We start from the raw sequence: 26,025 nt of genomic DNA on the forward strand, positions 1-26,025 counted from the left end.
TCTTCAGTGGTTTCAACATGATATTGATTATTTCCAATGTCTATAAAACTCAGCAACATTTTTCCGAAACGTGGAGAATAGATGACATCTTTAATGGTTAAGACAATACCATTACACAACATTATACGGGCATTTCTATATCCTTCAATCAGGTTGGATGAGCCTGAAAGGGTTGTCAGAGACGCATTCTTAGGTATGAAGTTAGTAAAATAGTGTCGCTCACGCAATATGGTATGCATAGTAGCACTATCAGCCATATAACTAACTTCTTCACTAGTCATACCCAAAAATAAATTAATTGAATTGGTCACATGCACAAATATAATTCCATTCATTCAATTAATCAATCGAGGAATAATATCCATAAAATAATTATCCAAAATTCAAAACAAACCAAAACCAAACAAATTATTCCAAAGACTTAGAAAAATTGTCCAAACATTAAACCATAAACCTAAAAATTAGGGGGGGGGGTTCGGCCACTAGGGGTAAAAACACGGTAAAAACATGTCTAGAAGAATAAAACTTATTCGTCCATAGGGGCAGGTGCCTTCTGAAATTTTGATATCTCCATGGATGTAGTAGCATCTTCGGGATGTTCCACAATGGCAAAGTTAGACTCACAACGGGAATGATACTTGGTAATAGCCTCGGGGGTAGCTCTGCATATGCGTGACCAATGATCCTTTGATCTACAGCGGTCGCACATGTCCATTTCAGTGGAAGCCGATTGAACGGTAGCTTTTTCCTTGTTCTTGAAGTTTGGGGCGTTAGGTGCAAGGGGTTGGCGCTTTTGGGTCAACTTTCCTCCCTTTAGTGGGCCTTGGTTCTGTTGACCTTGGGCTCATGGGTGGGCTTGTCGCCTATTACCAAGGCCACGAAAATTTTTCCGTCGTTTGTGGCTGCTAAAATTGGTCAAATGAGCTTCAGGCAAAGTGTTCGAGCCAATAGGTCGAGCTTGATGATTTCTCATCAAAAGTTGGTTCTGGTTTTCAGCGAGAAGTAAAACAGAGATCAAATCCAAAAATTTGGTGAACTTATATGCCCTATATTGTTGTTGTACGACAATATTGATGGCATGGAAGGTCGAATAGATCTTCTCCAAGAGATCTGCATCTGTTAAGTCCACTTTACAGAACTTAAGCAATGATCGGATTCTACAAAATTCAAAGTTGTATTCATTCACGGACTAAAGTCTTGGAAGTGTAAATGATGTCAGTCGTGTCTTGCTTCAGGCAAGTAAATGTCTTTCTAGTGATTGAAACGATTGGCCAGAGCAAGTAGAGAGTGTGTGGGTCCTTCTCAGCAAGGTACTCGGTCTGCAATGTATCATGGATGTGTCTTCGAATGAAGATCATTGCAGTAGCTTTCTGAGCTTTATCGATGGGTTTGGAGTCGGTAGGTTCCTCGATGTGGCTCTAATACCTTTTGCAATAAGATGGAGCTTTATATCTTGAACTTACTTCAGGTAGTTTCTTTCAGATACTTCCAGAGCGGTGAAATCGAGCTTATTCAAGTTTGACATGTCCCTAAAACGGAGGGTACAATAAAACGTGGTTAGTCATATGGTAATCCATAGACATACATCGTAGAACATTCGGGTTCTATAGACATGTATTGGTTTAATTTAAACATGAAAGCTACAAGTTTCATGTGGTAAGTTTTGAATGAAAATTTCAGGTTTCAAAGGCACTAAATATGAAACTACAGGTTCAATTTAGTTTTATGAACGATTAGTTCATAAAGGTGAGGTTCTTGCAAGAACACAAAATGCAATATGATGATTTAAGTGTAGTTGATTTGAGTTGCTTCGGAAACTCAAGTGTGAGAGTTTCGGGACTATGAAAGGATGTCAACGGTTCAAAGTAGAACAATAAATTATTGAATCGCTAATGTCCAAAAGTGATCTTTAGGTCAATAATTTTGGATTAATTATCAGATTAATGGATGGCATGTCACTTTTAATTAATTCAATAGATCGAGACCAAATGGGGTCAATCGTGGAAGCAAAATAATGATAGACGAGTCATATTAGCTTCAGTTAGTGATAAACCAAGTGATTATTAAATTAGAATTAATTGGCGTAACCTAAAGTACCCCAAAATAAATATTTGGGTGTGAGTTATAACGCAAGCATGCCAAAAATTGGCATTGGGTCGAAAGAAAGGATGCAACCCAGCCAAAAAATGGGATGGTAATGATGCGGGGACAGGCTCTGCAGTTCGGTTGCAGGTCATTGGGCCTCAGGAGGGCTGCAGGCTTCTTGGCTGTGTGGTCTAGGTAAGCCAAGCAGCAAGTGCCGCTGGTTTGGGCCAAAAACAAGGCACGGGTTTCGACTGGACTTTTCTAGGGTTTTAAGAACCCTAAATTGCTTTTAATTTATTTATATGTTTTGACTCACAAATTCCACATAACAAAATAATTGCGTAATGCATGAAGCGTGTGTGTATATATATATATTAACAAATATATGAATCATATACAATATATATATATATATATATATATATATATATATCAGAAGAAAAATATAAATATAGGGGATTCATACATCATGGGGAATGTTTTCATGCTTCGTAGACGTTTCAAATATATTACTTTATTTTAAGCGTACCTGATTAACAAAAAACAAATAAAAACCTTTGAATTTTGTAGAAGAAAGCCTCCTCCTACGATCCTTCAGGTCCTTAACTTCTGACAAAAGCGTGCTATCCTTCAAGTGCTTAGCTTCTGGCAAAAGCGTGCTGATAACATGTTATAGGCCTATTTGACTGAACTGTATTTAGAACTAGAGGGAGAGAGGTCAGCAGTAAGAGAGAGATTTAATTATGAGGTGTGTGTTGTATCACTGCATTGTGCCTATATTTATAGTAGTAAGATAAGTTAAACCCTTACCTTAATAGGATTACAACTCTAATAGAATAATATCTAATAAGGTGAATATTCCAAGATATCCCTAAATATACTAGGACTTGCACAATTACATTCATATTCTAAATATGACTGCAACAATTCTTTAATAATCTCGAGCTAAAAATTTAATCCAGAAGGGTTGGCGGAGAAAAACTATTTCTGGGTTAAAATCTAAATTTCTTGGGTTAAAAATTTAGGAAAACTAATGAAAATGGCTTGAAAACTTTGAGTTTTAATGATAAGGACAAAATAAAGGGTAAAGTGAATAGTACCATGATTGATTTTTTAGTGTAAAAATGTGATTTTTCGTTAAAGTAAACAGTATTGAGAGCTTTTCCTTAAAATTTTAGATTTTAACTCAAAGGGTTGAAGATGGTCCAAGTGAGAATTAGGTAAACAATAGTTTCACACGCCTGGTATTGATTTTTATAGGACTGTAAACGAGTCTAATTAAATTGAATATTGCAATTTTCAAGTTTGACTTGTTAATTTTTTTTTTTTCAAGCTCAGGTTAGTTTGTTTTACTTACAATTGTTATAGGAGCCTAACTCGAGTGAGCTTAAAAAGTTCAAGCTTGGACCGAACCGAGCTATTTCGAACTATTAACTTGGCAACACATTTTACTAATAGAAAATTATATAAAACATAAACCTTGCGAGACAACATTTTCAAACATACTAGTTTAAGATAGTCGCATAAACATCTCTTTCATTTTTGAGTCTTTTGGGTTGGAAGCCCGTGGGAGGCTAGTCACCACATTTATATTATCTTTAGAAACCAAAGAAGACGGTGGAGACATAATATCAATCTCCCTCGTAATAAAAAAGGCCAAATTGAAGATGGTTAATTTTAAAACTTAGAGAAAAAGTAGCAAACATAATTCTTCAAAAGCAAAATTCCAAACACAATGTTCTATTCCAGTTAAAGTCCTTAAATAGAATCTAGTTCGAGTTGCCTTGTGACTACTCACAAGCTTTATGAGCCAAACGTACCAATATTCTAGTTTAGCTTGTTTCTTATCTAGTCGAACATAAACTTGACTTGCTTCTTACATGAGTGAGCACCGACAAGCCAAACACGAATCGAACCCAATGCAAACTCAAGTCATGCCGATTTACAACCCTAGGGTTTGACTTGAACTATCTCCAAGTTGGACTAGATTTGTAGACCAATTCAGGCAAATAAGTAAGTCTAACTAGGGTTTGGCGACCAATTCATGACAGCTAGGGTTTGTCCAAAGAAAAGACCATATATTGTCGCACTTTATGTTATGTACTATCTTATGTCTCCAACGACATAAAGAACTTAACACAAATCCTAAAACGACAACATTATGGAAAAATGTTTTTAAGTTGATAATCCTACATTCTTAATTATTGTTTAACTTGTACATTTTAAGCTAAAAACATACCAATACAACGGAAAAACAAATGTTCCTCCATTTTTATCTTCTTCTTATCCCTTTCGCTTTGCATTCTAAGCCCTGTATTTACCATTTTCTGGTTGCAGTAGTTGTGAATCCAATCCATATCTAGTTTTCTATGCCTCTAGATTCCACGTGTCGCAAGTTTATTAGCCAGTGGATCCCCTTTGTCAACGGTTCCTATATTTGTAGACTCCAACAACTCTTTCTCAACAAAAAAAAAACAGTTATGAATTGCAGATTCTAAAATTTCCTAATGTCTTCTCTCTCTTCCTGCCTTCCTCTTAAACCCTAACATTCTCAATTCCAATTCTAAATGCAACGTAAGAAACGTAGGAGGAGTTTTTAATGAAAATCTCTTATGATGACAAAAAAGTTGAATATGAAAACTCTTTTCAAGCCAAAGACGAGAATGCCGATAGAGCTTGTAAAGCACATGCATGAGCTTTTGATTTTTATTGATCAAAACACCGATGCGCGTGAGCAAAAGCGAAAGGAAAAGGTTCGAGTTTTATTTCACATTCATGTTGTATAATTGTTTGATTGGGTTTTCATTTTGGGTTTTGAAAAATTGAATTATACGTACATTGTGTCTATAGGGTGAGTATGGTTGAAATGAATGAAATTGTAATTTGGTTTGAATTGTACTGATTTTTTTTTTTTTTTTTGAAATTTGTTATAGATGGAAGAATTGACAAAAGCAATATTGGAGATAAGAACTGTCGTATATGGAGATGATGATTCAGAACCAAATAAAGATTCTTGTGCACAACTTACCCGAGAGTTTTTTAGGGAAGACACTTTCAGGCTCCTCATTGTTTGTCTTTCAAAGCTCAACTTGGGGGTAAGCGATAAGAAATGAAAGCATGTTAGCTTAATTAGTTAATTACCAGATAGATATTGTTAATTAAACGAGTTTGTGTGCCCTATTGCATTATTTAAAGATGTCATGTGATGCAGGATCGTCAAAACGCCACTCATGTCATTGCAAATTTGCAAAGGCAAAAGGTTCAGTCGCGTATAATCGCATTAGAGTATTTGGAGAATAATATTGATATTATGGATATTCTGATAAAAGGGTAAGAACGCAATGTACCAGTAATGAAGTTCATAAAATGTAATAGCCAATATTGGAATTAAAATATTAATGAACGGTTTAGTTTGATTTGGTTTAGCTACGAAGACAATAGTGATATTGCTTTATCTTATGGTGCAATTACAAGGGAATGCATTCGCCATCAGAATATTGCAAGGTGATTAACCTTTATCTTTGTAATTGTAGTCTTAGAATTTAATTTCTTTTTAAATGAGCTTGGATATCATATCATAGTATAAATCATTTATTGGTTAATGTCACAGATATGTACTAGAATCAGACCACGTGAAGGAGTTTTTTTATTACATTCAAACTCCAAATTTCGACATAGCATCGGATGCTGCAGCTACTTTCAAGGTTCGATCCATTTCAAACAATTATCAAATTTTAATGAATGGTCATTGTTATGCTTAAAATTCCTTTCACTAGCAGCTTGATCATTAACTCATCGTCATACTTTGAACAGGAGCTTATGACTAGGCACAAATCAACTGTTGCTGAATTCCTTTCTAAGAACTATGAGTGGGTAAGATTCATATAATCTTCATGAAATTTTTTGGTTATTTCAAGCTATTGGTACTTCATTTTTTTACTTTTTACATTTTCTATGTTCAGTAGAATGATCTTTATTAATATATGAATTATTAATTACCTTCTCTTGTGAATTTGGATCCAGTTTTTCCATGAGTACAATTCACAGTTGTTGGAGTCTCCCAATTATATCACCAAACGCCAGGCTATCAAGGTAATAAAATTTACAAATATTTTTTCAGCCGACTTTCTTGGATAATCCATTCAATTTGTTCCTCTATGTTATTTTCGTCTTGAGAACCAATTTATGTGTTCATCAATTGTTGTTATTGATATGCATGTCGTAATTTTGTTTCAGTTGTTAGGAGATATGTTATTGGATCGTACAAACTCCGATGTGATGGTTCGATATGTATGCTCTTTGCATAACATGATCATCCTAATGAACCTTCTCAGGGTATCGAATCTCTCTTTCTCACGAGAATTTTGCATGCATCTCTGCATCACTTATTTAATTCATTTATGTGTTTTTTATGTTTGCAGGATCCAAAGAAGACAATCAAGTTAGAAACCTTTCAGGTCTTCAAGGTTTTGTTCAGAACATCAACTTTTAACCTTTTAGTATTATAAATATTTAAAGTGTAATTAATTTCTTGTCTTTGTTAATGACAGCTCTTTGTTGCAAACCAAAATAAGCCTCCTGAGATTGTTAATGTACTTGTCAAAAATCGAACCAAGCTTATTCGTTTCCTTAACGACTTCACCATTGAGAAAGGTAGGGTTTCTTTGTTTCGATTCAAAATTTACTCCTTGCTGTTCATCTCTTTTTTTAACTCATTTTTTAATAAAAATCAAACTACAATTTTCTGCAGAGGATGAGCAGTTTGAAGCAAACAAAGCTCAAGTTATTAATGAGATTTCTGTTCTTAAACTCAAACCGAGCAATCCCAAGATGTCATCGGTCTTCAGCTTTAGAACCAATTGTGCGATTCAATGTTAAAATTGTACAGTTGAGCTATAGGCCTCGTTTCAGAACTCGATTGAAAAAGAGAAGTTGAATTACTCTACCACTGATCAATTAAAGTTTTGTTGTCATATATCACCTACAGCTTAACTCCGTCTATTGTTCTATGCACTTGACCCTTTTTTAAGCATATTTTGGCATGCGTCAAAATATCTTTACAGTTTTTTTTTAAGGGTCACGAGCATTCAATTTTCAAGACGAAAATGTCTAGAAGGTTGAGATGGTGATGTAACTCAAATTTTCTTTTCACGTACAAAAGTGCAAATAGGACCTATAATTTCATATTGTATTATATTCAATAACCAAGTGTAAACTGAAGATGTATCCCAATATCTTCTTTAAAGTTCTAATAAAAGTATATTTGTTTTCAATTTTGCATGAGAATTTTCATGAGCTGCATTCATTCCCTTTTTATTCTTTCTTCCTTAAATATGTTAGACTATTGTTTTCTATGTGATGTTGAAAACGAAGGCTTTCTGTTTTGGCTCAAAAAACCAAAATTTAGGTTTGGAAGTTTCATATTTTTTGTTATGTTGGGAAGGTGTTCGTATGTTTGATATTTGTATGATATAAAGATTTAAATTTTTGTTTTTGTTATTCTTTTAATCAAGTGTAGGCCTACACAAACATAATTATAAGCTCATTTAGCAACAAAATTAATGAGACATAAACTATAATGCCACATCATTGTTCAAAATCAGTTATACAAACAATCTAACTCAATTTATCTAAACTACCTATTAATGAAATTTTCTTTGTCAATCAAAATAGGGTGAAACATGTGTGTGTTGCGTTTTCAACCATGCGTCCCAGGTTTGAAACTCCCCTTCCTCTAAATTATTGTTTTAGTTTCAAATCCTTCCCCCTATCCTTACTAATAATAAATTTAAAAAAAAAACCAAAATATGATGAAAAGACCAAATTAATTCTGTTAACCAAACTAAAGAAAAATAACCAAAATAAAAGTTATGGGCAATATAGTAAATCAAATATAAAATAATTTTATTGTTTTAGTTCAAAGCCTCACAACTCAGTAACCATATTGGTTGACCCGCTTTTCTCTTCCACGGTTTTCCCAAAATAAAATAAATTTTAATGACAAAATAGTTATTCAGAAATTGTCGATAAAGATAAGAACAACCTCTTCAGCAACGAAAAATTGTTTTAAGTCGTCACAGAAAGCTTTACCAACTATTTTATATTTTCTCTCCTTGTAAAATTTTATTTTCAAAATTTTAATAAGCACATGCATAGGTTTACAATTGCTAGTTTGAAATTACTTAATGTCCAGAATACATTGTCATCCCAAAAACAATAGACATTGACAAACGTCAAAAGTTTCAAGTGATTCCCTTCAAAATTTCACGGTTTCAAGAGTGCCATTGGTAGGAGATTTAGTTTTCAATATGAAATAGCCCTGAATATTTAGATGAAAATTTAACGAAGTTAATGTGAAATAGCATATTTAAATTTTAAGAAGATTAATAGGACAATTCGCTTAACAATTTAGTTAGAATGACAAATTAAAAGAGGTTTATAAGTTTATATAATATTTTTAAAAAAATTGCCTCCTTTCAAAAGATTATGAAATAAAAGAAAAGGATTTCAGAAGGGTAAAATACAACATAAAAAATAAAAAAATTCAACATAATTCCCCAGTAGTAAGAATCAGAATATGCGATCACTTATTCATGGGTAACCCTTCAAATGTTTCACACTAATATTAAATCAACATTAATCTCAGGTACAGTAAAAACAAACCAAATGATGGTAAAAAAAAAAAATGAATGAAAAAAAAAAAAGAAAAAAAAGCCATCCCTTACCAGAACCCACAACTTGGCCAGGAGATTGTACAGATAAAATTCTAGAGGGAAAAAAAATGTATCAGTCTCTCTTATGATTTTTTTGGTTTTTCCTCTTTTTCTTTTGGGTATCGTCGCCTCACCGGAGATGCATGATACACTTGTGACTATATCCCGCAATCTGGTTTTACATCTCACTCAAAGACCAAAACAAAAAAACCTAAAATCGTAACTCAAAACTCACAGAATTAACACAAAACCCATTTTTTTAACCTCTAACACTAAATTTGACTTCTTCAAAACAGCCACTCCCAGTTAGCTCTTACTAACCAAATTTCTCTTGCTGTAATATATAAATGGCAGTGGTGTGCAAAATTCACAATTCACCTGCTTCATTATCTTCACCTACAGTGTCGTGATATCAGAAATGACGATCCTAGGCAGCAATTCCTGAAAAACAATAGGAACGGAACCTGTAAGTGTCGGCAGTCACAAATATTGATAATTATGTGAGCAACACGCACATTGTCTAACACAAATTGCAAATGTGTTGCCGGTACTCATGGGTACTGCCCAAGAGATATCGAGTAAAACAGTATCCTAAGCAATACAAAATCTCGCTAAAAGAATGGGCGCTCGCTCATCTGAGAGATTAAGCTACGTAAATATAACAACATGCTTTATCGTTTAGAACTGTTGCAAGATTCCAGCAAACAAGTAATATGCAGCCATCATAATCTAAGCTGTTAATTGTTCACTGATGGAAACACTGCACAATTAATCTGAGCTCAAATCGGGCGAGACAAGGATCAAAAAATGATACTTTCAGTGATGGCCTATTCTCTGTCCCTTGTTTATCTCTCCGTCGTTACTTTGACACACTCCTAATTGCAGCAGTTGAACATCCATAAGACAGTCACTTTTCAGCCCAACAACATCTTCCTTCTCCATAATTTCATGCCCCTGATTAGTGATTTTATTATTTAAACTGACAGACGGAGTTTAAGGGTTGTTTACGGGATAATTGTTGCCATTTGGTGAGGAAACACACACAGGTAAGAGAGAAACAGAGAGAGCCTAGACACATTTTAAGTTTAACCATGGGCTGAGCTGAATTTGTATTTTATAGACTCAACGATCTTATCATAGACTCCTTTAGATTTCTCTCAGTTTCTTCCTTAAATGCATTTAAAAACAAAAGGTAAAGATAATACTCGTATACTAATCTGCAAGGACCTTGTAGCTCAAGTTGTTAGAAGCATTTATCCCAACACCTTAGGTCCTGAGCTCAATTGCCTCCTCCCTAAATAACACTTGTATAAAAACAATAAACTTAAATGCACCATTGAGTATACTTTATGTGGGCCAAGGTGTAGGAAAAAGAAAGCTCCTACTTTAAAAAGCATGCCTTCAAGCTCATATTATGAACATTAAAGCCACTTTACTAGTGAAGATAACCTAGAACGGAGAAGGAAAAGAAGCAACTTTATTACGGCACAGATGCTGGATCTCAGTAAAGACAAGGTGAACAAGTCCTTACAACAACAGATATTTTCAACCATTAAGAGCTAGGGATTGCACAATAGAGAGACAAGCAGTGCAGCAGATTAAAGAGGGAAACACAATTTTATACATTTTTCTCATATGAGAAAAACAAAACATTTATGACCCAAAAACGCACATGCCTACAGAGAAAAAGAATGAACTTGAAACTCTGGTGAAAAAAAATTGAAAAAACAAATAAACTCAATGTAATGGAATGAGACTATGAGAGGTACACCGTCAAAAATAGTCATATGCCTTTCAGAATACCCATTTGGAACCATCATCCCCTTAATTACTAAGATGTCGATAATCATATTTAGTTAAGCATCAAAGGTCACTAACCAGTTACAACCTCCACCAACAACACCAACAAAATCCCAATAAACTGAGTTGACCGATACAACAAATTGAAAGTCTTTTCCATTAATGTCTAAGTCCATCCCATGGTTTCCCCATTCCTTGAGCAAACTTGCCAAAAATACCTAATAAACCTAGGACTCCAAAGCAATACACTTCCCGATCAGAACAAACAACTGGCTTCCAAACCCTCCATATGGAAGATATAGGAAAGCTAAAATCTACCGTCTATTTATAATAATAATAATAAGACAATTAACAGATGTGTGTGGAAAACAAGCTAGAGGAATTTTGATAAGTCCAACCTTCAGATGAGCAATATCATGATTTACTCAATCTACCGAACCGCTAACTAGACAGTGACCTAATCCAACAGCACTATACAGCAGAAGCTACAGAACCATGAGCTTAACAATTTCTACAGAACAAGATGGACCATAACCAAAAAATCACACGCAGTTCAGCAACGTTCCTCTCTTGGATGGTATGCTAAACTAAAGTTAATCCTGTACTACAGTAATCAGCTCCATGGAACATCAGCTAGAGAAAAAAAAGATTTCATGAACCTATTGTTTGGATGCAACAATTCAAATCAGTTAAATCTTGTGGATCCAGTGCAGCATAGCCAGCCAAATAAGCAAGCTCAAGAAAGTTTTGAGGTTATACGTAGACATCCATATGAATTACTAGAAAAAACAAAGTTCCCTATATTAACAATTAAAGAGAACAAATAAAAAAATGAAAAATATAAGTTACGTCAGATATAGATTAAGTGTCTCATACCTGTATTTGGCTGTCTCTTATTAACACTATAACCACCAACATAACCAGGAGAACTTTTAGCTGAAACATCAGAGGCTGCTCTGCCAAGCCCATAACCAAAGGGACCAGGTCCATCTTGATCAGAATTTGATGATCTCCAAGTAGGGTCTCCATAAACTGAATTACTACTGTAAAAGTCAGCCAAGGAACCATCAAAACCACCACCATTTGATGCAGCAAATGAAGATGTTGGGGCCACACTTGCACCACTGTTTCTTCCATACCCTCCACTTCCCAGACTGTAACTGCTATCCCTGACTCCATAACCAAGATTCCTGCTATTGTTAGTAACATTATTTCCTCCGCCTTGAGCTGACATTGCTGAAGAAGGCCAATTAGCTCCAGAATTTCCAAACGTACGTCCTCCAATGGTCCCACTTCCTGATCCAATGTAAGCATTGCCATTTGTGGAGTTTGTTCCATAATTAAGACCACCCCCATTCCCATTCCCATTCCCATTCCCCCACAAGTTCTGAGTCTCTGAGCTGAAAAACGAAGATGTGTTTCCTCCATTATTGCCATCATACCCAATGGGGCTGCTAAACCTATTTGAAACATTGATATAATAAGGACTCAAACCCCGCCCGTAGCTCATAGTACTATTAAAGTTTGCATTTCCACCAAATCCTGGGCTCAAACCTGGCTCATAATTGATACCAATTCCATAACCAGAACCATATGGAGGAAATCCACTTCGACCACCTGCAACTGGACTGTATCTTCCAAGTCCATAGCCTCCAACTGTACTTGGATTATACCCCTGAGTGTAGCCATTAAGGAAGCTATTGACCCTACTCAGACCATAGTTGTATCCTCCAAGAGGGCTGCGACTGGGACCAGGTGATAACTCCTTCGGAACTGCTCGCTTGACCTCAACCATTTTCCCATTCAGTTCATGAAATGTCTTAAGCAAAACCTTGTCCACTGCCTCCTCGGAATCGTAAGTGATGAATCCAAAGCCTCTCGGCCTCTGGGTGTTGTGATCATACATCACCACAACATCCGTGATTGTTCCAAACTGTTCAAAGTACTTCTTGAAGTCACTCTCCGTCACAGTGGATGCTAAACCTCCAACAAAAATCTTTCTTGTGCGACCTGGACCTGGAGAACCCTGGATGCTGCCACTGCTTCTACCCAAAATATTCTGGTCATCCCTGGGAACAGCCTTCTTTGCCTCAACCTGAGAATAGAGAATGCAATAGTAAAAACGAAGATCAAATTATACAAGCTCCGTGTATTAATTTAACAGAGTAGAAGTGAAGATCAAAGTAATGCATCAACTAAACTGACCGCAGAAGAAAGATAAAACACAGAGAACTATGATTTACTCTAGCTGAATTTGAAATTAGTTTAACACAACCAAAGGAAATGAATTTGTGCAGTTACATTTTCAAACTCCTAACTGTAACAAGGAAACGAATTTGCTTCGCAATTTGAGCGATCCAGAAGGAAAAGAAATCATTTTGATTACCATCCTTCCACCGATGTTGTGCTTCTCCATTATAACATTGTCCGCCACAGCTGGGTCAGAAAATACTACAAAACCAAAACCACGAGCACGGCCTGTGGTCCGATCCTTCATGATCACAGCCTCTACCACCTCCCCGAAGCTGCTGAAATACTCTTTCAGCCGCTCCTCATTTGTATCCCAAGATATGCCGCCGATAAACAACTTACCACTGTCGGATTGCATTTTCTCTACAAGCCACAAGCACGTCATCAATTCAAGCTCGCCAAAAATCACAAATCAAACCCAAAAATGCAAACTTTAAATTAAAATTTCAATCCCAACCCGGCAAAGATGGAGCATTTTACAATGGATCCGATGTTAATTATACAATATAAACAAAAGTAAACCGATTCCGAAAAAACAAAATGCACACAATATCCAATACAATCCAACATCAACGCCCGCAGCTCAAAGTCTGAATTTTTTTTATCAATCCACCTAACTAGAACCAAATGCAGAAAATAGATACCCAACCAAACTAAAAAGAATAGTACCTTATTTTTGAAATCCTAAGAACACAGATTGTAATTTCGATTCAAAACAAGTATTCCTGGATTCAATTTACAAACATCCGATCCTTCACCGATCAAATACTGGACCCAGAATTAAGCACACCTACCAGAAGAAGAAAGAAGAAGAAAAAAAATAAACCAGAGAAAAATTTCAATCAGAAAATTCACCAGGATCCGAACCCACAATAAATTCAGAAAAAGCAACAAAAACCCAAATCAGATTCCCTCCATACCGGCAGATTAATGAAAACCCAGATGCCAAATCCTGCAGAAAATTAAGATCTGAGAGGAGGTACAGTAAAAATAAGAACAGAGGGCATGTTCAACCTCCTCTCCATATATCCCTCCTCCAATCCTTTTGTTTGTTCTTTCAATGGTGATTAACAAATGCAAATTCAGTTATCAAACAGATGAGTATTACCAGATTAAAAAATGTGTCTTTCTGGAGAGAGAAGGAGAGGTTTGGGAGAGAGAAAGGGAGGACATTGAAGGTCTGTGATGGATATATAGGCACTACGGAAATGGGAAGCTCATGATTTTCAGCTTTTCTATTTTTTTCTATTTCTTTAGGCTTTTTTTTATTTTGTGAACAATTTGATTTGAAAATTTATGGAAATGTGTCAGTGCGAAATTTTGCCCAAATTAAGATAATAAATTTTTGTTAAAAAAAAAAAAGATAATAAATTTATCAGAAAATAATGGAAAAATATGGTTTTTCTTTTCTCTAGGATGATAAAATGGGAAGGATTACATGTCGTTCCGGTCGCCGTTCATTCCTTTTATAGTTTTTTTGGGCCAAGATCATTCCTGTTACAGTTACTGACAATACGCTGACATTTTTCTAATTTGAAACCACAATAAAGTGGGCCCAATGTCATTCTATAATGAGGCCACAAGGCATAGATTTTGAGGACTTTTTCTAGGCCTCTTTTGATCTTTGTTTTTTTATTTTCTCACACTATTTCGCTGCTGAAAGAAAAGCAGCAGTTGAGAATTTCAATTACAGATGAATACGTGTCTAATTATAATTTTTAAATTTATTTATTTGAATACGTGTGGATCACATATTAGGGTTCAGCAGTTGCTGCTATTCTTTTTGCAACGAACTAGTGTTCTTTTTTTAATACATGCGATATTAGGAGGGTATTTGAACAAATGATCTTAAATGCAAGGTGAATGTTGTTATCCAACTGAGTCATAAGTCTTTGATCTTAGTTTCTTATTGTTGATAATTTTGCTTTCTCAAATAATGACCTGAGTTTTGTACCATATTTTGATTTGCTTTTTGAACTTTCAATTTAATTCTAATCCTCTTAATCTTTGAAAACGTGTTACTTTTCATATTATTGTCAAATCTATCAAATTTTCCCGTAAACTTGAAGGTCATTCTGTCTACTCAGGTAGAGAAAACTAACACAAAAATGTTGAAAAGTTTGATGCTTGAAGAGAATCGGGATGTTACAAAAAAATAAAAATAAACTAAGAAGCCTTGAACCAAATTTGAAAGTCCACAAGAGACCTCGTTGTTCTGGATGATTGAATTATTGCACAATCAAATTTAACCATGGTAGAGTCTTTGTTATTAGAAAGTGTGTTTTTTTATTTTACTTCTTTTGAAGAGAAATTCTATAGAGAATTTTTCAAAAGTAGGACTATTCATGTATTTAGTATCACCTTTTTTTTTTTGACACAATGTTTTATAATGTTGACATGGAAATTAACGTCAAACTATGAAGTGGCAAAGAGTCCAACTTAATGCGGGAATTAAAATTTAATGAAAATATTAAAATAGACGAAGTGAGCAACATGGATGGAGTTGGTGAGTGAGCAACATGCACGATAATATTCAATGAAAATTTTAAAACTACTAAGAGGAATTTATTCTGGCGACTGATTTAGCGTGCGTAATTAACGTGCAACTTCCAAGAGGAATGTGTTCTTCACCTCATGAAGGAGTGTGCGTTTGCCAAATGTGCTTGGATTTCCACCACCCCCACCCCATGGGTTCAACCTTCAACGGTTGGACAACGGAAATGGTTCCCAGACATCTCTTTGTCCTTTTTCTGATGACATGCTGGGCTCCGTGAGGCGCAAGGAATGAGATATTGTGGACGGATAGAAATGATTCCTCATGTCTACTGGTGCTGGTGGCCAAGGCATCTGCATTTGTTGCACGAATCTGTGGCGGTCAACTCACAGCCTTTTCACTACCCAATCAATCCCCTGGTTGCTTTCGTTGGTCACCGCCGCCTACGGGTAGCCTGAAAGTGAACATAGATGGATCATGGCACTCGGATCAAAAGATTGGTGGCGCGGGGTTATTGTAAGAGATGCAGCTGCTGACTTTGTCTCGGCGGTCTGCAGGAGTTTCAGGATGTCTTTTCCCCTTTGAAGCCGGAGGCAATGGCGGTTCCCGAAGGTATAGTTTAGGCAGTGGCGAGGGGTTTTCAAAAACATTGTATTGAGAGTTTTAAAAATCATAATACACTCTCACACCTATTTTTACTTCTCACACATCTTTCGATAATCGATTGTCGGATCGAATAAATTGAAGAAGATCGGTAGCCAATTAGTACTACGGTCTAATGGTATTCCTTTTTACTTGTAAGTTAAAGGTCTTAGGTTCAGTTATTGCCAAAGGCAAATCTGAATCAGTATTGCTAGCCATTTTGAGGTTAAGCCAACCCTTTTCTCCCTGTACATAATAGCGTTTATTCAAAAAAAAAAAAACCAAAATTGAACAAGGATGTGTGAAAAGTAAAAATAAAAATATCACATTGTTCAAGCGTCCATTTTTTATAATTGATCATTGATGAGATATTTTTTTTTTTTTTGACAAGACAATAATCTTATATAGGCGAATAAGAATTCGAACTTGCATGCAAAAGACAATACTGCTCTGGCAGAGAAGCTTAACCCACACATGCTCAATTCGAAGTTAAATGTTAATTTAGGTGACCCTTATGCTCATAATTCCAAAATCTCACCAACTGAAACGTAAGGGAAAAGAATTTAAAGCCTCCATTTGCTTTTAACAAGAGCAAAGAATTTTTTTTTTAATTTAAAAGGTCACTTTCTGAAACTAAATACAATAAGAAAAGTCTTGGGATGGAAAAAGGTAACTATGAATTATATTTGGTAGGTTTCGGATCATGCATGTTCGTGCTCCCCACGAAAGGGACTTTGCATGATTTGGTCTTTCCACACGATCGTTACTTTTTCATTATCATTATTGTCACAACGCTATTTAATATTATTAACACGTGAACGATATGCTAACAATGTCATCTACTTGTATTATAATATATGAATTAGTACTATTACGTAGTTGTGTGAGTTGTGAGCGTTATCTTAAAAAAAAATTGTTGTTGTTATTAGGGGTAATATTGTAAAGGACAAAACTTAGTATTCTTAAGTTTTGTTATTTCAGTTTTATTTTGCATAGTTGGTTGGTTAGGGTGAGCTATCAATACAAGAGTGTTAGTATCTTGTATATAAATACTTGAGTGTGATCTTATTGATTAACTAATGAAAATACAGTTACCAATAATTGCTCTTTTGAAGTTTAATGATTTCTTTTACCTATCGTGTTTTTAGAATCTACAATTGTTTAATATACTGTCTCTTAATTAATATAATTATATTTCTCTTCCTAATGTCTGAAGAGACCTCAAGTTCAAATTGAAACTTCTCGTAATAAGTAATGATAATATAAGAAATAAAAACTTATAACAAATATCACCCATATGTACATATTGACTCTGTTACAAGCTTTACAAGGCAAGAGATTAGTAATTTAGTATTCCTTTTGCCAATGGTAGAGAGCTTTCATTAAACAAAGTTCAATCAGACAAATTACTAATTTAATAATTAGTAATTTAGTATGGGCATATTATATCCAAATTTGATGGATCTATTGGTTAGTTAATGTGCTGATGATGGGATCCGAAGCCATCATACCCTCACATGCATTCAAAGTCATACACTTACATATTATATTGATACATGTACTATTATGTATAAGGACGAATTCATAGCACCACTTTTATAAAAAATTTGACACATTTTTGTGAAGTTTATTCCGCAATGTATTTCAATAACCGAACCATTTATCTTTTAAATCTTCCTTTAAAGATCATGTCTACCAAAAAATCACCTAAATCTGAAACCATATGACTATTAGGTTAAAGATTTGAGATTTCTTTGTAGATCCGTGTTCGTCCATTTTCTTCATTACAATGAATGCTTTTATGGTTTTGGATTTTTTAAATTCTTTGCAAAAATGATCTATGAAGAATGTTTAAAAGATAGACGGTTAGAATCGTTAAAATAAGAAACGTGATATCCACACCTCTTATTAATTTATGTCCTTTGATCTCATTCAATTCGTTCAATCCGGCGACCGGAAATTAAAAGTGTATTAAGTAAAAAAAGGTGTGTGAATAGAGCACCTCTAAAATAAATTACGAAGTGAGCCTCGTAAAAACGTATATCAAAAGTTGTAAAAAATTTGGTGCCGTGAATACGCCTCGTGTGTGCGCGCGCGCGTGTGTAAGTTTGTACTTGAAAGAGGAATGCATATGCCTTAAGCTTGTGTTGTCACCTTGATTCTAAATTATAATTAATAATTTAATCATGCAGTATCTTAATTATTAATTAATCTTCTTCAAGCTCCATATCCAGTAATCCATGGAAATAACTGCAAGAACTTTTTATTTATTTTCCTTTTATAATTTTCAATTTTCTCAATTTTCTCAATCTTCTTCTGGTTACTTGTTCCTGCTGAAACTAAAACCCGCTCTGATTGCACCTTTTCGACCAACTGAATCTTCGGTTCTTGAAGTGACCTTTCAGGTACTACAACCCCGCCTTCATTGGAACTACATTCAATCCACCAGAAGCATCCAATTTTGCTAGCAGAACTACTCAAGCTTCTACAGGATGGATTGCATAGGTAATCAATCCAACCGGAAGGCTATCATCGGTCTTTGCACAGTTGTAACGGGAGAGAAGCAGTTCATACAACACCGATAACCAGTTACAACCGCTGAATGCAAACAAGACCTCTTGCTTTCAAGTTTCAAACGTATCTGCAGAATAGCTAATAGCACCACATTCAATCATATACGGCAACCTGGGCCAAATATTCAAAACCGTCAGAAAAATTGATTTTCCGTCAGGGTGAACAACTCCGGTCATCTTTGCTACCATGTTTTTTCTTTATGTGTTTAACAGCAATAGCTTACTAACCAACCAGCAGGCGAAAAGAAATACGTAATTACAGAAGGGTGAAAATGGATAGAAAATTAGTAAACCAGCAAAAATTATCTTCAAATTGGATTGAATGTGAATTCTAGCCCTAGCATTTTAGTGTAGCCCTGTTCAGTAAGGTTAACTTCCATGATACGGTAGATTCTAAACAAGCATATAGGCCTACCAAGCACTAGTGAAAGAGTTGATGTTGATTGTGAAGTAGAGAATTGGCACAAACAAATAGGCCCTTGACGGCTAGGTATGAGTCACGAAGCTACCCATCTGCAGCAGCTCCTCATGCTTGTTCTTTGTTACATGTAAATCCAACGTCACCTGTCATATATGACAGGAAATTTGTTAAAATTGACGGATGGAGCTCCATCACTGAATGTGGATGTTGAAGAAATAGTCAAAAACTAATTGTTGTAATCGTCGAAGAGAAACTTTGGCGAGGAGACTTGATACCCACAAATTGATAGACCTCTAAACTCTTTACGGTTCTTATTCTTTTCAACACAGGTATCAGGCCCCTTTTAACAACATGACACTATTGGAAAATAACTTATTTGAAGCAGGACAGTGCATAAGCTATATTGTAAATAAACATCCATTATAAGTCATAGCGATATTCTGAGCCACTCCAAGGTCATAAAGTGAGTCAGAACATTAAAAAGAGTACCCAGATTCCATAGAGATAATTCCGCTCACCTCTTTGAAGATTTCACTATGAGAAGTCTCCTCAAAGCCCTGCATCAACCATATGTGAGTTTACTGAACCACCAGGAACAACCGTGCAAAATGCAAGTAAAATATGAGAGGCCAATATTGCTAGATAAATTGCATGAGTTTGCGATAAGAGAAAATCAGAAAGAGAGAGTCACAGACCAATTTCCTAAACAAGCTAAGAGATGCTCCATTTTGGTCCCCAATTTTAGCACGGAAGACGTGGATTCCCAAATTTTCAATTGCAAAGGCCATCATCATTAAGGCAGATTCCTTCCCAAGAGATAGTATTGAAAAATTACATTATAGCATACATAAACTGTTCCTAAAATGGAAACGAGTGAGCAGGTATAAATCTTTTGGCGCTGGAAATGCTTCAAATAAAAAAAGCACATATACAAATAGAAGAAAGAAAAGAAACCCATATTGGCACTAACGCAAGCACTTCGGCCTCACCATCCGGAGAAAGCAAAGGAAGATACCTTTTCTGTTGAGCAATCATTATTTCAATCTCTCCCATGTGTGGATCATCCAGATCATTCATATATAAGTTCACATCACCTATCATGGCTGCAAAGGGCATACTATTATTCACTCATAAATCATAACACGCAAACAAAGTCCCTTAAAAATATGATCTTTATCGAAGTTTCCCTAAAAGCCTCAATTTCTAATAAAGAAAAACTGATCAGAAAAACACAAACAATATCCTGTAAACTGATATAACTTAACAGTTCCCAAGTTTACTTGCTGAAAAGTAACAACCTTCTCATGATTTCATCCAAAACCATCCAACCAACTGTTCTTAAGTAATCATTTGAATGTCTCCATAATTTTTCTCAGCAACCAATCAGAAGGTAATTTTGTGAAAAAGGACTGTAAATTTGGCCAACCTTCCACATGAGGCTCTCCATGGCTGAACTCTTCCACAACCAATTGCTTATCCAATACAATGAAAGTTTGCTATGCAAAAACCATTTTCAACTCTTCAATCATTCACCAAACCACTAATACAATCACACAATAAACCCTCAATCATTTGTCAAAACTAAATTGAACCCTTTTTATAATTTTCCTGAAAGATCAAACCTTCAATATCAGATTCCACAATTACCACTTTTTTGTCAAACCCAGTTCAGTTTTTGTTATGAAAAAGCAAAGGAATCTACCAAAACCCACACAAACACATATAAGAGAGAGAAACAGAGTACTGTTGGGGTCTTGGGTCCAGGCGAGCTGCATCTTGTATTCCTGGTCGAGGGTGAGGGGCTCGAAGCCGGTGGCTTGGAGGAGAGCTGGGTCTTTCATCAACTCGTGGTATTTTGGGACGTGTTCGTTCATGTACGGCACCAGAATCACTCTTCCTCCCTCCAAGCTCACTCTCTCTTTCTCTCGCTCCATCGCTGGTTCCCTTGCTCTCTCTCTCTCTCTCACAGTCGCGCGCACAAACTGACAATCACAATTATTAACGGAGGCAGATTCTCTGCCCTCCCACTTCCGTGACCTCTACGGTCACAGTTAAGCCACGTTAACATTTTATATTATTATTCGTTTTTGTTTTATTATCTCTATAAAAATAATATAAAATATTGACGTGGCTTAACAGTGACCACACAAAACAAAAGGGCACAGGAAGTGGGAGGGCAGAGAATCTGCCTCATTATTAACACCTAACGTCTTGGTTCGATTATCATGTCAATGATATATTTTCAATGTTAGGCTAATAAAAACTTACACGTGATATTGTATTGTATTATATACGGAGCACTCAAATGAGAAATACACTATCTTAACCAACTTGGTTGCATCGTATTTGCTAGATTTTAGTTTACTTTTTCTTTACATTTCTATCTCAAGTGGGTATAAAGGTTCTCATCAAGGTTGTTGCCCAAGCCGTTCTCGCCTACCCCATGCACGTCTTCTTGTTCCCCGACTCTTTATGTGACGATATCGATTCAGCCATACTAGATTTTGGTGGGGCCAAAAGGTGGGCGAACGACGTATTCACTAGACAAGCTGGACTACTATGTGTAAGGCTAAGGTGGATGGAACTTAAAAGAATTTAATCGGGCTTTCCTTGCCAAGCAGTGTTGGAGGCTTATTCATGAGCCTAATTCTCTCTGGGCTCAAGTTATCAAAAACCGGTATTTTCCCTCTGTGCCTTTCCTGGATGCTAAAGGGAGGGTAGGGCTTCTTGGGCATGGTTGAGCCTCCTTGCTAGCAGAGATTTTTTGCTCATTGGATCCCATTGGCAGGTAATGGCTGGTGATCATGTCAGGGTGTGGGTGGACAAATGGATTCCCTCCCTTCCGTCCGGACACCCTACCCCTTTGGAAGATGACGAAACTAGGGGCTCACTTGTTGTCTCCTCTATAATTGATCATGAAAACTCAGCTTGGCAACTGGACAGCATTACTGATCTCTTATCTATTGAGGACCGTGAAACCATTCTCACTACCCCCATTAGTGATCCCACAAAGTATGATCGACTTGTGTGGTCGGGCGATCGAAAAAGTAAGTTCTCAGTCAAGTCTGGCTATAGATGGTTGCACGATCGAAATGGGAGATCCCATCCCCCGCGTCAGTCAGGTCCAGATACTTTTGAGCCCAAGTTGTGGAACTACATTTGGTCCCTGGATGTTCCACCCAAGATCAGAAATTTCATGTGGCGGGCCCTTAGACGGGGACTAGCAACGAAACTCAGGCTGCTCATCAGAAGGTGTGCCACATCCCCTTTATGCCCTTTTTGTGGTTCATCCGAGGAATCGGTGAAGCACCTACTGCTACTCTGCCCGTAAGTGGCGTAAATTTGGTTGAAAGGGTCGTTAGGTCTAAGAGTGGATCGTGGGTCTATCACCTCTCTGCAACGCTAGCTTTTGGAGCTTTTGGATACGAACCATGGTTCTAAGGAGGAGAGGCAGAAGGCCTTGTCTATCCTCGCCTTCACTTACTGGCATATCTGGAAGGTAAGGTGCACTAACGTGTTCAATAATAAACTCTATTCTCCTACTCAATCTATCCTTGCTCTGAATGGTGCCCTTGCCTCCTTTTGGGAGGGCCGATCCAGGTTGCCCCGGTCACTCTCATCGTGGATCACTACTCCATAGCCTTGCTCTTACTGGACCTCCCCACCTCAGAATTTTATGAAAGTTAATGTTGATGCATCTTGGAAGCCTTGCCTTATGGGCGAACTGAGTGATGGGTTTGTTGGTCTCGTGCTTCGGAACTCAAATTATTGTTGTTTTCCGATACCCCGTAGGGTGATTAAAGCCTCAGAAGTGTGTTCGGCGGAGGCGTTAGCGATCCTTAAAGGTTGTTTACTGGCTTTACAGTGGGGCTTTTCAAACATCATCATCGAATCTGACTCGCTGAAGTAATTTTTGCTCTGAATGGTCAGATTGATGACTGCAGCTGGGAGGCATTCCCTTTCCTCTCCAGAATTTGTGGATTGCGGAATTCCTTTGCAGCTTGCCACTGGTCTTGGGCTCCAAGATCAGCTAATCAAACGGCGGATTTTGTGGTTTCTCATTCAGGCGCGAAGATGTGCGACAATGTCTAGGTTTCTAGACCCCCATCTTCGCTTGTTGGCATCCTGAACACAATACTACAATATCCCCTATCATTGGCGAAGCAAAAACCGACAAGAAACCCAATTTTTGTCGAAAATTTAGCAAAAATCCGACATCAAACAATGCAATGTCGAATTTGAATTTCGACACTAATGCTAACGTCGTGAAAGGGCTTCAATGTCGGTTTGTATGCTTAATCCACCACTACGCAACGTCGGTTTAAAGCGACACTGACACTAACACTAACATCGGTTTAAAGCGACGTAAATTAGCAATTAAATTATAAAATATCCAGTCTTACATCGATTTAAAGCGACGTGATGTTTTGACATGATGGCGATCATAACCAACGTCAACTAGCAGCTAACAAATAAAATACTTAATCTATTGTCGGTCCTAACCAAGGTATTAAATATCGATGATATCAGAAATATCAGTAGTCCAAAAACACGGAAATTTCGATGGAAATATCGGGATATTATCGATATTGATAAAAATTGAATAAAAACCACGGAAATTGTAAGAAAAACTTGGATATTTTTATTGAAACTTTGCACGATGTTTATTTAGTCAATTATCTATTAGTTTATCACAAAAAATTGGAAGGAAATGCATTGCATGATAGATATAATTGATTTAAGTTGATTATATAGCGAGCTGGTAAATATTGTGAGTGTAGAAAATATGTAGTAATTAATGAAAGAAGTTTAAACACACCATAATCATTTATATATAATGAATTAGTACAATATTTTACACTTTATACATTGCATGGTAAGATACATGAGTGACTTAGCAAGGTCTAAAATATCGATGATATCGAAAATATCGGTAGTCCAAAAAAATATCGGTAGTCCAAAAACACGGAAATTTCGATGGAAATATCGGGATATTATGGATATTTTAGACCATGGTCCTAACCGACATTACCCAACATCTCGATAAATAAAATAATTATCATGCATTCCTACATAGATGGTAAATGAGATGCAAACTTCACAGATTCAATTTATTCAAGAATTCAACTGGTTCTTTTGGGTGTAGAATTTCTTGTTAAATGTATTCTATTTCATATAAATAAGGAAGTACAAATAACACATATATAGGAGCCATTAGAGAACCGGTTACAAGATGAAGATAAAAAAACTAACAATTACATATAATATTAATGAGAGCTCCATGCTTGCATATAATCCTAGCAGCTGCCATGATGCTTTCCTGTGCTTGCCTTTGTCGAAGACCACAGATTTTGTAGCTCCATATTGCCATATATAATACTAGCAACTCCATGCTGCCATGCTTGCCATCAGATCAGTGCTCCAATACTTTACTACTTCAACATTAGGGCTCTAATCTCTATAGATTAAACTCAGGTTTTATACCTTTCAAAAATTATGGATCTGTGATTTCCAGTGTCCTTGCTCTTCAGATCCAACATGCATAAATACAGAAAAAACAATTAAAAACCAAGAAACAAAAATAATTTTTCAATTTAAGCATAAAACTAGTTAGAATACAAAATAGAAACTAAAATTAATAATCATAATAATTTAAAAATGAACCACCTTCAAGCTCTTCCTCCTCGAATTGAAGTTCCTCAGAATGTTGATCTTCAAACTGGTGATCCAAAGCAAATGGGGAAGGAGAAGAAGAAAGTCTGAAATTGGGGGAGAAATGAAAGCACAGTTGAAATGGGAAAGAGAAGGATTAAAATATGGGTACTTTTCTGACACACTTTTTGAAATTCATATAGCGTCACTTTAATGAAACTAGCGTCGGTTTAAATCGACGCCAACTTCTGACACACTTTGTGACTAGCGTTGGTTAAAACCGACACTAAGTCTCTCCATCCATTTCCTCATGCAAACAAGCGGGAAATTTCCCGCCTAATATTTCAAATACTATAATTTTATATATATTAATTTTATAATTTTATAACCCTAAAAAATACTATAATAATTATATATATTAATGTAACAATTTTATATCCCTAAAAACTATAATAATTATATATATATTATTAAATTAAATTTCAAAAATTGGTGACCATTGGATTAGCTTAAATATACATATCATTCAATCTCTTAAGTGTTATACATACAAAATAAATAAATTTAAATCTACTTAATAAATATATATATATATACACACACACCATTGAACTTAATAGGATACGAATTCTACGAAACTAATTTCAATGATCCAACTGTCAAACTTGTTTGTATATGCTTCGAAATCACATTAGAAAAAAATTGCAAAAAGCAAACATTCAGAGATCAATTAACGAGACAAAACTTTTCAACGGTTATAAAACGAAAAATCACGATTTAACGGTTATTTTAACTCCGATTTTGATTATTTTTTATAGCTACACTCCTTGATCCTATATGAATACAATGAATGAATTCAATCTTCAATTTAAAACATTTACATTAGTGGATAATGAAAGTATAAATAAACTCTTAAGTGTTAATGAATCTATCGTTTTGATGGGATACGCATTCTACAAAACTAATTTCAACGATCCAACTATCAAAATTGTTTATATATGCTTTGAGATTGCATACGCCAAAAATCGCAAAAAAACAAACATTCAAAGATCAAGTAACAAGACAAAACTTTTTAACGGTTATAAAAGAAAAATCATGATTTAACAGTGATCTTAACTCTGATTTTGATGATTTTTTACAGCTACACTCCTTGACCATATATGAATACAATGAATGAGCTCGATCTTCAATTTAAAATATTTACACTAGTGGATACCACAAATTCTTATGTTATACTTAATGAAAGTATAAATAAACTCTAAGAGTTAGTGAATCTATCATTTTGATGTAATACGCATTCTACGAAACTAATTTCATTGATCCAACCGTTAAACTTGTTTATATATGCTTCGAGATTGCATACGCCAAAAATTGCAAAAAAACAAACATTCAGAG

General features: G+C 35.7%; 3 protein-coding genes across 22 annotated transcripts; 1 reads left to right on the forward strand and 2 right to left on the reverse strand.

Moving 5' to 3' along the window:
- Positions 1 to 4,557: 4,557 nt before the first annotated feature.
- LOC103404988 (putative MO25-like protein At5g47540) lies at positions 4,558 to 7,358 on the forward strand. 2 transcript variants are annotated; one of them, XM_070817270.1, is made up of 11 exons: positions 4,558 to 4,838; positions 5,019 to 5,180; positions 5,297 to 5,415; positions 5,497 to 5,589; positions 5,696 to 5,789; positions 5,899 to 5,958; positions 6,109 to 6,177; positions 6,322 to 6,420; positions 6,507 to 6,551; positions 6,636 to 6,738; positions 6,836 to 7,358. In XM_070817270.1, the coding sequence occupies exons 1-11, from the start codon at positions 4,698 to 4,700 to the stop codon at positions 6,961 to 6,963; spliced, it is 1,113 nt and encodes a 370-aa protein (XP_070673371.1). In that variant the 5' UTR covers positions 4,558 to 4,697; the 3' UTR covers positions 6,964 to 7,358. The 2 variants fall into 2 exon arrangements, with proteins under 2 accessions (XP_070673371.1, XP_008342171.3); XM_008343949.4 differs by having other exon boundaries at positions 5,512 to 5,589.
- Positions 7,359 to 8,649: 1,291 nt separating this feature from the next.
- On the reverse strand, positions 8,650 to 14,146 carry LOC103404989 (heterogeneous nuclear ribonucleoprotein 1-like). 3 transcript variants are annotated; one of them, XM_008343950.4, is made up of 5 exons: positions 13,769 to 14,146; positions 13,518 to 13,638; positions 12,985 to 13,211; positions 11,475 to 12,693; positions 8,650 to 9,239 (listed from the first exon to the last, which is right to left on the reverse strand). In XM_008343950.4, the coding sequence occupies exons 3-5, from the start codon at positions 13,204 to 13,206 to the stop codon at positions 9,226 to 9,228; spliced, it is 1,455 nt and encodes a 484-aa protein (XP_008342172.3). In that variant the 5' UTR covers positions 13,207 to 13,211; positions 13,518 to 13,638; positions 13,769 to 14,146; the 3' UTR covers positions 8,650 to 9,225. The 3 variants fall into 3 exon arrangements, with proteins under 3 accessions (XP_008342172.3, XP_028953054.2, XP_008342173.3); XM_029097221.2 differs by lacking the exon at positions 13,518 to 13,638 and having other exon boundaries at positions 13,957 to 14,092; XM_008343951.4 differs by lacking the exon at positions 13,518 to 13,638 and having other exon boundaries at positions 13,769 to 14,043.
- A 4,085-nt stretch (positions 14,147 to 18,231) lies between these two features.
- Positions 18,232 to 20,999, reverse strand: LOC103404990 (GCN5-related N-acetyltransferase 9-like). Of its 17 annotated transcripts, none has more exons than XR_011578105.1 (6): positions 20,723 to 20,998; positions 19,994 to 20,081; positions 19,674 to 19,784; positions 19,497 to 19,535; positions 18,973 to 19,121; positions 18,232 to 18,669 (listed from the first exon to the last, which is right to left on the reverse strand). XR_011578105.1 is itself a non-coding variant. In XM_070817228.1 (4 exons), the coding sequence occupies exons 1-4, from the start codon at positions 20,910 to 20,912 to the stop codon at positions 19,118 to 19,120; spliced, it is 321 nt and encodes a 106-aa protein (XP_070673329.1). In that variant the 5' UTR covers positions 20,913 to 20,999; the 3' UTR covers positions 18,846 to 19,117. The 17 variants fall into 17 exon arrangements, 1 of the variants encoding a protein (XP_070673329.1); XR_011578102.1 differs by having other exon boundaries at positions 19,674 to 19,836; XR_011578110.1 differs by having other exon boundaries at positions 19,674 to 19,836; positions 20,277 to 20,939.
- Between the last annotated feature and the right edge of the window lie 5,026 nt (positions 21,000 to 26,025).

The sequence above is a fragment of the Malus domestica genome, chromosome 17 (assembly GCF_042453785.1).
Source record: "Malus domestica chromosome 17, GDT2T_hap1".
In the NCBI taxonomy this organism is placed as follows: domain Eukaryota; kingdom Viridiplantae; phylum Streptophyta; class Magnoliopsida; order Rosales; family Rosaceae; genus Malus; species Malus domestica.